The 15,686-nt window shown below is 30.0% G+C and overlaps 3 protein-coding genes across 3 annotated transcripts; 2 read left to right on the top strand and 1 right to left on the bottom strand.

The window, feature by feature from the left end:
• Positions 1-3,061: 3,061 nt before the first annotated feature.
• On the bottom strand, positions 3,062-4,550 carry LOC108548285 (probable rRNA-processing protein EBP2 homolog). Its single transcript, XM_017901138.1, has 4 exons — positions 4,510-4,550; positions 4,179-4,402; positions 4,021-4,104; positions 3,062-3,931 (listed from the first exon to the last, which is right to left on the bottom strand). Exons 2-4 carry the CDS (start codon positions 4,263-4,265, stop codon positions 3,134-3,136), a joined length of 969 nt encoding a protein of 322 aa, XP_017756627.1. The 5' UTR covers positions 4,266-4,402; positions 4,510-4,550; the 3' UTR covers positions 3,062-3,133.
• On the top strand, positions 3,691-6,853 carry LOC108548284 (uncharacterized protein YJR142W). The gene is made up of 6 exons (XM_017901137.1): positions 3,691-3,768; positions 4,919-5,017; positions 5,699-5,796; positions 5,874-6,078; positions 6,155-6,634; positions 6,727-6,853. The coding sequence occupies exons 2-6, from the start codon at positions 4,942-4,944 to the stop codon at positions 6,849-6,851; spliced, it is 984 nt and encodes a 327-aa protein (XP_017756626.1). The 5' UTR covers positions 3,691-3,768; positions 4,919-4,941; the 3' UTR covers positions 6,852-6,853.
• Positions 6,854-10,995: 4,142 nt separating this feature from the next.
• On the top strand, positions 10,996-13,984 carry LOC108548295 (quinone oxidoreductase-like protein 2). The gene is made up of 8 exons (XM_017901159.1): positions 10,996-11,314; positions 12,070-12,303; positions 12,369-12,560; positions 12,658-12,839; positions 12,913-13,004; positions 13,076-13,202; positions 13,673-13,802; positions 13,901-13,984. Exons 1-8 carry the CDS (start codon positions 11,063-11,065, stop codon positions 13,925-13,927), a joined length of 1,236 nt encoding a protein of 411 aa, XP_017756648.1. The 5' UTR covers positions 10,996-11,062; the 3' UTR covers positions 13,928-13,984.
• The last annotated feature ends 1,702 nt before the right edge of the window (positions 13,985-15,686 follow it).

Raw genomic sequence — 15,686 nt, 5'->3', positions numbered from 1 at the left:
TTTAAATATTTTAAATAAAATAAAATTATTTCTTTCTGTATTTTCTACTCATTTTCATAGTCATTTTCTGTATTTTCTCAAAATTGGAACTTTTAATCCCAGTTTCCTCTACATAATCACTACTAAATTTTAATTGTCTTATCCACAATTTAAATACTTTAAATAAAATAGAATTTCTTATAATTTATTATACGTGTATTTATTATTTGAAATTTTAGAGATCATCGATGGCTTCTTATTATCGACGCCATAATTCAATAAATCGATAGAAAAATGATTTTTAAATAAAATCAGGATAATGTATAAAGCATTATATATTATAATAGAAAATGCCATGGATTTGAGGAAAATACTACGAAATTTAAATTTCTTCTGCCGAGCTCTTCAATTTAATACTTCGCTTATAACAAGATTCGCAATACTTAATGAAGAAGTAAAACACCCTATATAATTTGAATATGAAAAATTTTACACAACCTTTTTAAGACTAATATTCATCTTTTATTCAATTCCAATTGTCATTATTGTAATCGCATTCCATGCTGAATTAATAACAATAGAAAAAGAACGCAAGAATGTTAAGGAAGCTTTGCAAGTCTCAGATCACGTGACACAAAAATACATCAAGGGCTTAGTTTATGCTCTGTTTCGCTCATGATAAAATTATTCTGTCACCGTGGCGCCACTTATGCTTATCACGTTTAATCTAGCATGACCAACAACTGAATCTCACTACAGTAGAACTCCATTTACCTGAACCCGTTGGGAGACAAACAGTTCATATAACTTAAGTTCATATAACAACAGTTCGCTGATTCTCTCGACTACCTATGATTTCTCATTCGAATAATAGAAGTTCGCCTTCAGACAAATACAATTATATTAAATCCGCTGGAATTCAGTTAATCGAATGCTAAGTAAAATATTCTTCCAACGAAATTCTACAATTTCATCGACTTGTACTAAATGACAATCATAGGCCGTGTGATTATCGATGAACTATAAAATAAGGAAAATAACGAATAAAAATAAATAAATAAAAATAAACTAACGAAAATTAACAAAAATCTATAATCCCATCATATAGAATGGAAAGGATAGAGACATCGAAATATCATCCAGAAATACCATACAAGGAAATAATGCCAAGGAAAACATCAGGATATTTAAAAGGAAAGCTTAAGAAAAAGAACAGGAACCTACTAGCGAGGTTCAGATGTAGGAATGAAGGCATAGGCAGCCACCTCTGGAGAGACAGAAGAGACAGGATATGCAGACTATGTCACAGAGAAGAGACGTATGAACACCTGGCAAAATGTGAGGAAAGAGGGGGCCTGGAGGAAAGAAGCCTAGGAGGGATTCTGGACGAAACGGGAAAAGGATTAACAAACCTAAACAGGATAATAGAAAGAAGAGACAAAAACCAAAGAGAAGAAAATAAAGGATGTAAATAGAGGAAAGACCAAAGAACCCTAAATGCAATAAAGGACAAAACAGAGTCATTAGAACTACTATAGGAATAGGCATTAAAAATAAGACAGAATGTAAGAACACCAAAAAATTAAGATAAGATAACAAAGTACATATATATGGAGCCAGAAGCGACCTGTAGCCAAAAGGCAAAGATTATGATAAACTAAACTAAACTAAAACTATAATTGCATCATGCTGCACCTGCATATTTAGATAAGAGGGTAGATTTGCAATGGCTGCTCGAGAGGACACTTTTATGAACTTAGCACGTGCACACGTGAATGGAAGATAAGCATAAATGAATTATTATTAGTCATGTATGTTGGAGGATCAAGCAGTGATCGTGGAAGGCAAGGGGCTTTGTGTATACCTCTGCGCGAGTGCAAACGTGGTCGCGCATGTAATATGCGGTGTAATCGCATTCCTATGCATGTAACAAGCCCTGTAGATACAGTGGATTGTCTAATGGACGACACATGTTAAATATTCCGCCGGTATCGATACCATAAGGAGATTACTCTGATCCACGTGGCCGAGCTGTTATCACTCCCTCGCATCCTTCGCGATTTTTCATAACTTAATGGGGCATTAACGTATTGAACGACCGAGCAACAAATATTGGAGAGTCACTTTGTAGATTAAGTGATCCATCATGCAACCACTCCTGCCCCTCTTTTGTGTATCATTTGTCCTTTTTGTTTAGTTATTTTTCCCCTATACCTGCGCGTGATAATACAACTTGTTTCATATAATGGACATTGTGTGGAAATTGAAATTCAATTTTAATTACATCACTTCGATCAATGGATGAGTCAGTTTCACGCAATCTTCCATTTATTTGATCAACTTAGCCTAATCTATATGATAAATTATACGTAATAATATAATCTAGAAAAGTATTATACTGATCTCTGAGTAAAGAAATAGCTACTCGTTTCCTTCATTTATTTCAACGTTTTCAAGAATTAAAATCGAATTAAAGGACTCCAAAGAAGATAAGTTAAGGACTTTTTCGTAAAAACTGATAGTAATCAACAGAAAGTAACGATTAAGAGATAAGGCAGAAAGATTACTATAGTCTAAAGGGAAAAATGTCTATGTTGATTGAACACATCGAGAGATATCACGACTACTATCGCCAGCGAAAAAGAATTTCTTTCTGAAAGTTCGCGAAAGGTATGAGTGATAAGGGGCACAATAGTCGATGTCGTTTCTGTTAGGCGACTGTGTATCTTTTCAACGCGTATAGAAGTGTCCTACACACATGAAACGCAATAGTGAGCTTGAGAACGTCATATCGATGACGCTTCGAGGCTGTTCGCGTTTGATCGAACACGAAACAGTGTACTACCTAACTTGAAAAAGATCTCTGCAAGAGAAAAAGACTTTTTCGCTTTATACATTTTTACGTAATCCCTTCTTTGAATACGTCTGAATGCTTTTACGCTGAATGCGTTTGAACGTAGTTACATATACGACAAAAATTCTTTTGTCAAGCCCAGTTTGCAATTGTTCATTGCTGTCCGACGAACGGGAACCCAGGAATATTTCGATAAGAAGTAAGAAATAATAACAAAGTACGAGATTATTCGTTAAAAGGAAATTTTATTATACAAATGCATAGTTGTTTGAATCATTCGAATTCGTCATTGTTCGAAATTTATCGCTGTTGTCGTCTTTTCTTTGCTTTCATTTGTACCCTACGATTTTTCCCTAATCTCTGCTTTGATTTCCCTTCCTTGTTCTTCGCATCTTTCCCTCGTTTGGTAGGTTTCTTGTATTCTGATACATCGGCAGAACTTGTCCTTGTATTTTTCTTGCTACCACGTTTCTTACCACCAAAACCATATTTAGCATCTCTCATTTTACGTTTCGCTGCTGTCTTCTGATCTGTTTTATTTTCAGACTTCTTTTTGTCGTTTAGGAAATCAAGATCTTGCCTTGCACCTTTACGATACTTCTTCACTTCTTCTAGTAATTTTCTCTTTTCTGCGTGCCTCTTCAAAGTTGCTTCTACTTGCATCTGCTTTCCTACTTTCTTTTGTTGTCTAAGTTGTCTGACCTTTTCCGATCTTTGCGCTATCGTTTGCTTCTTCAATAAATTTTCTCTTACTTTCTGCATATGTGTATCTGATTTAGCCATTTCAGCAAAATAATCTTCTGGCCTGATTGTTGGAATATCAAGCTTTTTCAAACGGATCATAGCATCCATAACAGCACCTTGCGCCTGTCTGTGAAACATTGTTTCTCTGCGAAAATCATTCAAAACAGGATCATCTGCTGGATTATATTGAGGTAAATTTTTATTTCCCTTCAACTGATTTGCACGTCTTACTTCCTGATCTTGCATTTGTAATGCCAACTCTGGTGCTAAAGGTGCCAGTGCATTAACCATATCTAATCTTTCAATCCATGATAAATTTAATTTAATTTTCTGTAGCTTTTTTTTCATAAGATTCTAAAAATAACACCGCTAATAGTTTTTCTGCTATTTTTTTGGAATATAAAATCACAATGTTTATAAAATTATTATATCATAATACTTACGACGAAATTTTTGTGTACTTTTTTCTTTTCTTCTACTACATTAAGACCAGGTTTCAGTAAACCTTTCGCATAAGCTTCTCGTAACTGTACACGGAAAAAAAAGAGTATAGGTTAGAAAAGAATCATTTTAGATATTTCGAAATGTAAGCAATATTTACTTCTTCATCTGATGAATTGTACTCCAAAGCGGACTCGGAAGATGCTGGTGTTTCCGCATTATTTTTAGTAGCTTCCTTCACTTCCATTTTTTATATTAAATTAACAAAACGTGCATATTCAGAATTACCACAGTAAACAGTACATTCCACTCACATTTACCGCCATCTATCAGAAACGCGGGCGCATGTATTAAACATGATGCTTAAATGATAAGCAAGCTCTTCTAAACAGTTTTTGAATACAATTCAAATAAAACATTAAAAATTATTGTTTATTCTACTTCAAACAATTCTTCTTATGCATATACTGAAAATTGTAAATCGTAACTACCTTTCTATATTGTGAACATTATTTTAGCATCATAATATGTTATGCTAATACTGTAAACTTTATTATAAACAATTCTCTTATAGTATTGTGTATTTCAAGTATTGTATATGTCATTTATCGTTCAATAAGATGGATGCATGTTATTTTTAATTAATCATTGCTCTTCAATCGCACGTTTTTCATTAAGGATTAATTTTTGTAACAGTAAAGAAAAGCAAATACACGTGTGGTATAAAAAATAAAACTAGTATCTAATCTTCAAATCGTTGAAAAATCCAGAATACGATAAACAAGGTGCGGACCAATCGTATAGCAATTTCACTTTAGACTGTACTCTTCGCTTTGTAGAAATTCCGTGAAGCTCGTGTCTGATATATATTACACTCTATGCCAGCATTTTTTGTCACAGCTGGCTAACGACAGCGAAACGTCATGACGGATAGTGATAAGAAACCGATGTCACGTTTATTGATGCTCGCCAACAAATTTAACTGCTTCTACCTGTCAGGTACGTAAAATCGTTTAACTTATGCATCTCTTGTTTCTCTATCTACCTAGATTATCCGATTTTATAATAATTAGTTCATAGAAATGCGTGGCTTTTCATCTTGTCTACTAAGATATTGATTTCAAGTCTGTTGTGTATTCTTTCACGTATTTTTAGCAAATTAATAAGAACTACGTTTATTTTCTTCAAAAACATAAATAATTTTCGTATAATCCTGCATATCGATCCTTCTCTTCGTTATATACACGATCTTCACTATTTTTCTGATAATAAATATTTTGAGTAGATTGTTGCTATATGTATATTTACTAAAGTAGATATGAAGGATGTATACTATGCCGCTATACGAGTTAATGTATGTAATCTGTTTTTTATGTCACTTAAATACAGCTGTATAAACAAAATGTTCATTTAATGAACAATTTTATTTTTTTCAGGTTTAAGATAAATTTAATATGGATTAATGTTAGTGTATTATATTTTTGTATTAATGAAAACATATAATTTGTTAATTTTGTATATATTTATATACATATATATATATTTTTCTTCTTTTCTCTGTATTATTTGTATTGTATATTTTATGATATGAATATGTTTTAAACATATTTACAATTTTATGCTACAGTGTAACTAGTTCAATGACAGAAACAATATTGTTAAATTTCCAATATTCCTTAGGTTTTCATGCAGGTGAATGCAGAGCCTTTTTTGTTGATGGACAACAAGTTGGCCTTGTGCGTCCTGATATAATGAAAGAATTATTGAAATACCCACAGGTAATTTTTGTTTTGAATTGCATACTAATGACAAATTCATAGAATTTTAATACATGTATATTAAATATCTTATAAAGGTATTTCAAGTACATCCTGAGTATGTACAATTAAATCCAGCATTTAGAGACTATGCAGAAAGAAGTGCTAGGGTTGAAGAAGTTCTGAGAGAATTACGTGCAGATGGAAAATTGGTAACCCTAAGGGGTTGGAGGGAGGAATGTTATGAAGTACGTGCACAATTTAATACCCCACCATTATTTAAGATGGATCGGTCTGCTACATGTATGTAGTCCAAATATAACTCTTTTAACATTTGTAGTTACTCAAAAGGTATTATTGTCTGTTATTCAATTTATAGGCCTATTTGGAATTCGCAAATATGGAGTAGATATTAATGGATATGTTATGGATCCTGTGAAAGGTTTATCAATATGGTTACAAAAACGTAGCCCAAATAAACAGACTTGGCCTGGATATTGGGATAACATGGTGAGTGGTGGATTAAGTGTTGGTTATGGTATTAATGAAACTGCTATAAAAGAGGCCGGAGAAGAAGCCAGTATTCCCAATAATCTTATTGCAAATCTGAAGAGTGCTGGTTGTGTATCTTTGTTTTTTGAAAGTGAAAGAGGGCTGTTTCCCAACACAGAATTTGTGTATGATCTTGAATTACCACCAGATTTTATACCAAGCAACAATGATGGAGAAGTAGAAACATTTGAATTGCTTCCAGTTAATGAATGCTTAGAAAGGATAATGTCTCCATATTTTAAAACTACATCAGCACCAGTTGCTCTTGACTTTTTAATTAGACACGGATATATCACTGCGGAAAATGGCAAGTATAGAAAAGCTTTGTACAACTAAAACTTCTTATAGTATAAAAACTTATTAAATTAAAATTAAATGCGTTCTTTCTCTCTGTTATAGAGCCTAATTTTATAGAAATTGTGGAATTGCTTCATATACCTCTGCAGACCATTTACAATCAACCACCAAAAAAGTGTAAATTAGCTGCAAATGGTGAGGCAATTGGAATGTTAGAAAGAATTTAAGTTTAACTAGTCCTTAATTTAAATCGCGTTTAAAATTAATTGAATCGAAAGCAGTTGGTTTTTTTTGCGTTTTTCTTGTATTTGATCAATTCTTTTCAGATTTTATAGTAAGAAAAAAAAAAAATGGTGCAGTTTTATATGTGTAAGGTTTGCAGAATATTTATAAGTCACTAAATCATAGTTCAAATATTCCATGAATTGATTTAAAGAATTTTTATAAAATTTAAACTAATTTTCATTTTCATGAATATTAAAGAAAAGAAATACGTAATTTTCAATAGTTATATTGATCATAACATTTTTACTCATAGATATAATTCTTTTTGTTATATCTCGAGTAGTTTTTATATAATAACGATGAAAGTATCAGGTAAATACAATTTTTTGATGACTCTTATAGAAAGGACATTTCGAAAAGTAAATGTAGCGATTATTAACTTAGTAAGATAAAAAAAAAGTATATTTTAATTTGTGGGCCTGTGAGTTTATTGACATTTAATAACTTTGTAAAATTAGCACAATACATAGAGATAATTTATGAAATGATTTTTAACGATTTCAAGCAACATCGTTATTTAAAAATCACATTGTATCTTCCTCTGATTTCTACCAATCATCGAACTGAATTTTTGCACAATAACGAAAAAAGAAGTTTTCGCCGATTGTACGAGTAATATCCGAACGTGAGGACTTTTGATATACATCGATGTTAAATTAAAAGTATTATTCATTCAGCATTCCAGAGCATAGATTAAGACTTCAGTTTCTAAGCGATAAAAGAGAAAAAATCGAAAGAGTAGCAATAGTTTTTTCTAATGTTTGTATTCGAACTTTTGTACTACAACTTGTACACCCTAACAACAAGTGTGCATAAAGTACCAATGCAGTAATATCCTAATATTGTGCATAGGATTAAGATGGAACTCATTCACAGTATTATAAAAGTGAATGCACAGTATACTGTTTGATATGTTTAAAGTAAACAAAAAGAAAAAAAAGAAAAACAAATTTATAGACGAATTATGTTGACATATGTGTTCTATACTCCAGCTATGCTACCAACAAGAAATGCTTAAGACTCAGCATTTTCAATTGAACAACTTTCTTAAGAAGGGGAACAAAAGTGTTCGTATATTGTTTATTGTATGTAACGTAGGTAGATTTTTTAATTGAAAACAATGATTGGTACCAAGGTTCTGATCAAGTGATATTATTAGATTGTGAAAATAATGATTGTATAAATGGCAAACGCAAACTGAAAGCATCACTTTTCTGTTAGTTTTCAATTTAATATTTATTGTTTATTATATTAATTTGGTGTTTGTAATTGATTTCTCCATGTTCTGTTCGTTCAATGTGCAGAGTATATCTCTTTTTTTTTTTTTTTTATTTGAAAATAGATTTAAATTATTAAGTATTTTCGTAAGATATTATATGTAAACGATGCTTTAAACTACTTGCATTGCGTATGCCTTTAAGTTAAGAGACTTTTTTATACTAAACTAGTTTCTACAAAATGGAGAGTCATTAGGTGTGTTGAATTCGAGATATAAATTGTTATTGTGGATTCTACATTACAATTACTATAACTGCGTTTATTGATAAGTATTCTGACCGTTTTTAAGGGATTTTTCTACCGAGACTAGAATATCCATTGTGATGTATTACATTAATGTATTCGCTTCTTTCCGTTGCTTTTATTTCAAGTATAAGTGACATCCGAGCAGCTTAAACATACTCTAACTTTAATTTAGTCCTTATTTGAACTAATCTAACGTATTTAAGTAAGTTGGCTATTTTTTATAATCGTATACTAGTCATATTCGTCATCGCCTTATTATTTCTTAACTTTAATCTGGTCATGAAATTTAGTATCTACGATTATGTTTGTTTTTAAGTGGAACTAACATTTTTGTGATAGAAATGAGTACGGCTGGCCATACTGTTTAATGCATGAATCAATATTTGTCAATGAATAAATTTAATCAAATTTACATCATCGTTTCTATCAATGTCACCTAGTTGGCCATTGTTATATTTTTCTTTATTTTATTTTCTTTGTGGATTTAACATGCTTAGCAAATAAATATTGTGCTTTAAATTTTTCTTTCTTATTTTTCACAATCATTAATGAAACTAAAATGTAAGGCGAAACTTCTATAATCATTTTCATTCGTTACATAAACGTTGTACTTAATTCTCATAGTCCTTTATACATATTGAATTACTATGAACCCTCTGTTATAAGGTATAATCATGTAACAATCATTAAAACAAAAAAAAAAAAAAGAGATTCAGTTGCAATGACTCATAAACTCAATAAATAAATTTCAAATGCTTTATATTTTATCATTCTACCCTCTTTATATCCCAATACTAAACTAATTTCAACAAAACTATACTATAATGAGTCCATAAAATACACGAGAACAAGTCATACATTTTTATTTTAGAAAATAACTTTAGCTTTTAAGAAGAAATTAACATGTAATTCTTGGAATAATTAAAAAAAAGCCATTTTTTTGTTTAGAATATTTCAGACTTTAAATTCGATTCTTTTGCATTTTTAATAGTGCTACATGAAATAACTACTGGCATAATTAACATATGAAAGATTTTGGTTGATGGAAAATTTATATTTTGAAAATCTAGACAGTAAAAATATTTTCTGTCTCGACAGCAATAATAAATAGCCCGGTCAAACAAGTGGGGATGCACGAAAAAAAAAAAAAAAAAAAAAAAAAAAAAAAAGAAAAAAAATGTACTAGAAGCTTGGTGGGGAGGCTCGACATTGTCAGAAGAAACAAAAATCGACCAAATCACTTCCCTTTTGAACATGATTGGGGAAGCAGTTCCGTGACTATTCTCTACTACTCGTACTTCCTGTTGAAGTTCAGCGTTATTTTCAAATTTTGCATTTGTTTTCAATTAGAATTACTTTTAGTCTCGGCGAGCAGATCGAACGAAATAAATACGTTGTGCAAAGTGTTACCTTGTTTATCAGGTAAAGAAATAGTATAGAGTAAAGAAATAGTAGAATTCATCAACTTTTTTTTTTGGCAAATAGTAATATTTGCAAACATTAATTTTCTTTATTCATTATGATTGTAAATTTTTGGCAACAAAGAGCATCAAAGTTGCGTCATATTGTGAAACTTACCATTTTCGTTTTTAGTTATCCTTTGTAGGATTTAAATTTCTCTAATTTAAACATTTGCCAAAAATAAAAATTTTTAAATAAATTAAAAAATTTGTATATTTAAAAAATAAATTATTTTTTTTCTTATATAAATTTTTTTTTATTTTAGTACAATTTTTTTATATTTTTTGAATTTTGTGTAGCATATAAAAAAAAGTATGACATTATTAATGAAAATTTTTCAATTATTAATGTATTATGTTTAAATTATCTTATTTGTACCTTTTTTTAAAAATTCATTTACGTTCTTTTCTATTTCATAGTAGATTTTTGACTATGGATACTACGAAGTTTTCACTGAAACAGTCTACATCTCCTTTAACAGCCTCGGAAATTTCATCAAGATTTGAATATTTCATACATGCAGCGATAGGTATGTAATTCTCTTATTTCATATATTATATTTCTATATTATTCTATATCTTCTATTATCATTTATAAATCACGCAATATAGTATCATTTAACTATATTTCAAAAATACATTACGAATAGATTCGAAAGGAAGATATATTTATCATTAAATAAGTATTTTTTCCTGATATGATGAGTAAGAAGTTCAGTACTTGGTAACGGATCGACAGATATATTCACTAATGGCGAAACTGTTAAAATGAAATTTTCTTTTTACTGACCTTTAAAATCGATATATAAAAATAATTGAAAGCTGCAAAATAGTTGAATATTGTGGCACAGAGTAATTACTCGACGATTTGTCCACAATATATTTAAACTGAACACATTTTTTCTATTATTTTTTACATTAAACACCACTTCGAACGAATTATAACTACAAATCGCGACGACCGACCATTAACTGCCGAAGATTTGAAATTTTCTCGTTAAAAAGTTAAAATATCGATATGATAACGTTTTATTTCGAGTTTAGTTCCTTCGATATTGAATTAGCATCGCGCATGCGCGTTTCGGCTTGACAAATGGTTCCGTAGTGTATTGTGCTTGTGCTGTTCGTACGTTTTAAATAATAATTCTAGATTTAAAAAGAAGAAAAAAATGTCGGTATCGATGGGCAAAAGAATTTTTTCGCATTTTTCTAGAATTAATTTAAAACGATGTTCGATGCAAATAAGAATCGGTAGGTTTAGTTCTGTCGCGATTAACAACTCTTCCAACCTAGAAGAAAATGCGAAAAGTGATATACCGATTTCCGAACCTGGCAAAATTTCTGCCGCAGTTTTGAAGAAATTCTCCGATCCGTTTGTTTTAGAAAATCTTGATTCTCCCAAAATATTGCAAGAAAATGAAGTAAGTTCAATATATAAAGATTAATGATTTTAAAATACTTGTATGGTACATTTTCATATACTTCCAATTCTTTTCTTTTTAATAATTAAATTCATTATTTAAATATGTGATATTTTGAACTAAATAATATTTTCTACATTTGATACATAGTCGATGTTGCTTGTATCATTGACAACAAGGAATTTTATATGTAAAATGGTAAATGCAAATAACGTAGTACTTTATTTTTAATGCAGTTTTAAGAAAGGTGATTTTGGTGACGTAATGTAAAAGAACAAACAGTTTTTACATACTTCCTTTTTTTAATGGAATTAAATAAGTATTTTGCATTTACGCATAATTTATAAAACACTAAAAATGTTTTGTCGCAATTAATGAAAACGTTATGTCATATTAATATATTTAACTATATAATAAGGACAATGTTCTTTTGCAATAAATAAGTATTATTTTATAGTATAGTTTTTGATTATAGATACAGTGATATCAGATTTATATAATCTTGCAGTAAATTAAATATTAACCTTTTTCATAAAATTTGATTAGTTAATAAGCTGAAGTAATTTAGATTTCAATTTAATTTTTTTAGAAGTTATTACTACAATAAAAGGGATTATTCAATATTGTATTCTGTGTATTTTATTTAAATAATTTATCACTAGATTCTTTTAAAATAATTTTTTTTGTAATTACAAGTGAGGTTTTTGTATCTTAATTAGTCAAAGGGAAATGTTTATATCATTTTGGATTGGCAGGTTCTTGTAGATGTTCATTATTGTGCTTTAAATGCATCAGATGCATTATTGGCAAGAAATTTATATACATTTGAACCAACTTTACCCAAGATTCTTGGTTATGAATTTGTTGGAAAGTTGATTCAAGTTGGGAAAGAGGCAGAGAAACAAGGATATAAAATAGGAGATAAAATTGTTGCTCTCAACAAAGAATGTTATGGAGGTTTAGCCAAACAGTGTATAGCAGCAGTTGATGTAAGAGAGTTTCTTTGAATTAATGACAAATAGTGTATGAATTCTACAATAAAACAAATTTCTAGGATATCTGGAGAGTACCATCCGGAGTAAAATCTGTTCATGCAGTGAGTTTACTTGATAATTATATTACTGCTTTACTTGCATTAGAAAGAGCAACTAACATTCAAGAAGAAGATATGATTTTAATTAATGTGGGCATAAGTGGCATTGGTTTAGCTGCAGTCGATCTTGCTACAAATGTATTTCAAGCTGAGGTTAAATTCTAATAGTTAAATTTTACAAATATAGACAGTAATAGATAGATATTTTTCATTACAAATAGATTGCTGTTTGCGTTAATTATTTATTCAGGTAATTAGTGTTTGTGCTACTGAGGATGTTGCAGCTCTTGCTCGAGAAAAAGGTGTGCTTGCATCCTTCAAATACAAAGATCGTAAATTATTGAAACAAATTGAGGAAATAGCTGCAGAGAAAAATATTAAAGAAATCTTTAAAGATGCTGATGGTGAATATTTTAAGAAAGTGTTAAGGTGGTAAGTTTAATGAGAGTGTAGTTTGAGGTTTCATTTAATTTGAATTCCAATTCATTCTGTGTCGTATTTGTAGTTTCACTGATATTTATAAAAGTGAAGTAACTATAAAAGATTTGTTACGTGATGATAATTTTGCTGTTGTACTACATCATCTATCTCGTGAAGGTATAATTAGAAATTGCAGTGTTATTATAATTAAGTAACTGATTTATTTATTGTCACTCTGTGATGTAAAGGAAGGGTAATAATTGCTGGTACAGCTGTGACTATGACAAAGAAAGATTCCGAAAAATCAAAGAATGGCTTTAGGATTAGTGGATTTAATTTGGCAGAATATAAGAAGACGAAGCCTGAATCATATCGGTACAATAGTTTTAGACTAGAATGTCCTATAAATTTTGTTTTCTAACATTGTTACAATTTGTGACTTATGTTGTTCAATTTTCATTGTAAATTATAATCAGTTGATACAGGAATCGTATTTTATTTGTGAAGAAAGAATTAGTAACCCTTTGCACTTGAGAGATGCCTTTTAGTTGCCATTTTTCTGGATGTATTGACTCGAATCTTAAGTGAAAGTTCATTAATAATTGTATTTTTATTTAAAATAATAAAAGATAATACTCAAATATATGATTCTTTTCTATGTTACTGTAAAAAAACCTCATTGATTTTATAATAAAATATTCCAAACTACTTTGCCATATAAAAAAAAAATCTTCCAGTGCAAAGGGTTAACAAAATTTATACAATATAAATTTATAGGATATAATATGTAGTAACTTTAAAGCATTATAAAACTGCAGACTTTAATTTCTATATTTTGTAATTAGTCAAGCTGGAGATGATGTTTTACAATTTATTGAAGATGGTCTGATTGATCCGACTATTGCATTAACTGTTGGATTATCAGAAATTAATGATGCTCTGGAATTTATTTTTGAAAATAAATCTCCAGGAAAAGTGAGTTTAAAATATTCAGTAATTTAATTAGTTACTATGATTATTGTTTCCTCAATAGATATACATGCAGATAACTTACAAAGTTATTAATTTCACAGGTAATTATTGATTTAAAAGATAGATAGACTAAGCTTAAAGGAATGAAATGTTGAAAGATTCAAAGTTTATATTAGTATAAATAACGCCCTATAATAAGAAATGGGTAAAAATACCATCATAATATACCAAACAAATGCAAATATTGTAAAATAAAGCGCAATATACATTTAAGATTTAATTAAGTTTTTTTAATAAATTAATAAACGTTAAGTGAAAATGAAATCAACTGTGTAGTCTGTACAATATTTTTAATAAACTTTTTCTATTCTGTTATGACAGCGAATTAGGAGTAACACTTCTTCCATTCGTTTCTCAAAATGTGTATTCCTCCAAATTTAATTACAATCCAGTTTTCATTCCCATCATTCTTTGCTATAGTCAATGTTCTCTCGTTCAATACGTTTATACGCTTGTCTGTGACGACAGAAAATTCTACGCATACGATTGTTGTTAGGTAGCCATGCCATACTAACTCGGTCGCGGTCATTATCGGTTGCTCAACGCCCCTTTATCGAAACTGGAGCATTTTGTTGCCGTGCTACCGACGAAAGGAAGCCCGAGTAAAAGTCCTGAGAACGGTCCTTCGTGAAATCGTCGATTATAAATATGTTCCCTCTAATGGAAGCGAAGAATTTTGTTGCGTTCTTCTGTCAGCTCGCTTGGTACAGGCAAAGAAAAGTGACTGTGCTCCTGTAACACACGTGGTAGGGTGAAACACGCACTTCGATCTTAAATTATGAGTCCATAATCGGTGCTCGGAAAATAATAATCCACGATTGGTAGAAAATTCTTTGATCTTTTTGTTCTGGTATATTTAACGCGAAAACGAAAATGTTAAGTATATTGAAAATCAGGTATAAGAACGAAAATCGTTATATGAATATTTCTATTTGGATAAATAATTAGGAAATCGCGAATAGCGAGGAAACTAGGTCGACTATCTGAAATCTAGGTATGCTATTCGAAAGGACTGTCCTTCCTTTCCGATTTCGTTCACCACAGGGGTCGAACGATGACAGGGTTGTCGAACGAGTTGATTAATTGATAACATGATTCAGGCTCCTAAAGTGGTATGGGTGCTCCAGATTGCGTGAACTAGGTGACCCAATACAGTCACCCCCGCAAGCGAAGTGCTTGCAAAATTATTTCACTTAGCCAGGCTGTGGAAGGACTCAGAAAAATTTCTTGAAAACTGTTACTTACGTATTACACGTTTAACTTCATCTCGTAAAATTTTTAGAGACATAAAGTAATACAATAAATTTTTCTGTTAATAGATAAAAGGAAGTTGTTTTATCAGAAATTCTTGACCAAGAAGTGTATCATAAAGACTTAGTAAAAGATTAATATATAGGGTGTTTGAAAAAACATGTAAGTTTTTAGGGATTATTATTATTTAAGAAAAATAAAAACTATTTAATCTAAAATATAATTTTATATCTATTTCTATTAATTTATTTTCCTATAGGAAATACTACAATGAAATTATAAGATGTATATAATATATGTTGAAAGGAGAATTAAATGAATGCTATGTAAGCATATCAAAGCGTTTTCATGAAAGAAGAAATAGAATTTTATATTTTATTATCCTATTCATCTTATGTTAGTATAATTTTTGGTTGTCGTATGATATTTTCTTAAAATTCCATTTTATTACAATTTTATATTAATTAAGTAGCTTTTTAATTTAATTTTGAACATTCTATGTACTAGGAAGAACATAAACGTATAACAACTACTAATGTTTAATTTGCTATATCATAAGTCAGAATTGTAAGTCAA

Source organism: Eufriesea mexicana, unplaced genomic scaffold, assembly GCF_001483705.2.
Source record: "Eufriesea mexicana isolate 0111107269 unplaced genomic scaffold, ASM148370v2 scaffold1482, whole genome shotgun sequence".
Classification (NCBI taxonomy): domain Eukaryota; kingdom Metazoa; phylum Arthropoda; class Insecta; order Hymenoptera; family Apidae; genus Eufriesea; species Eufriesea mexicana.
This window is presented reverse-complemented; position numbering and strand designations above follow the sequence as displayed.

Bases quoted from the DNA above. Each gene is read 5' to 3' on its own strand.
- LOC108548295 (XM_017901159.1), top strand. From the start codon at position 11,063: ATGTCGGTATCGATGGGCAAAAGAATTTTTTCGCATTTTTCTAGAATT. The intron at 12,304-12,368 runs GTAAGAGAGTTT...ACAAATTTCTAG, and splicing joins AGTGTATAGCAGCAGTTGAT to GATATCTGGAGAGTACCATC. The intron at 13,203-13,672 runs GTACAATAGTTT...TTTTGTAATTAG, and splicing joins ACGAAGCCTGAATCATATCG to TCAAGCTGGAGATGATGTTT.
- LOC108548285 (XM_017901138.1), bottom strand. From the start codon at position 4,265: ATGGAAGTGAAGGAAGCTACTAAAAATAATGCGGAAACACCAGCATCT. The intron at 4,105-4,178 runs GTAAATATTGCT...TTCCGTGTACAG, and splicing joins ACAATTCATCAGATGAAGAA to TTACGAGAAGCTTATGCGAA. The intron at 3,932-4,020 runs GTAAGTATTATG...TGTTATTTTTAG, and splicing joins AAGTACACAAAAATTTCGTC to AATCTTATGAAAAAAAAGCT.
- LOC108548284 (XM_017901137.1), top strand. From the start codon at position 4,942: ATGACGGATAGTGATAAGAAACCGATGTCACGTTTATTGATGCTCGCC. The intron at 5,018-5,698 runs GTACGTAAAATC...AATATTCCTTAG, and splicing joins TAACTGCTTCTACCTGTCAG to GTTTTCATGCAGGTGAATGC. The intron at 6,079-6,154 runs GTATGTAGTCCA...TTCAATTTATAG, and splicing joins GATGGATCGGTCTGCTACAT to GCCTATTTGGAATTCGCAAA.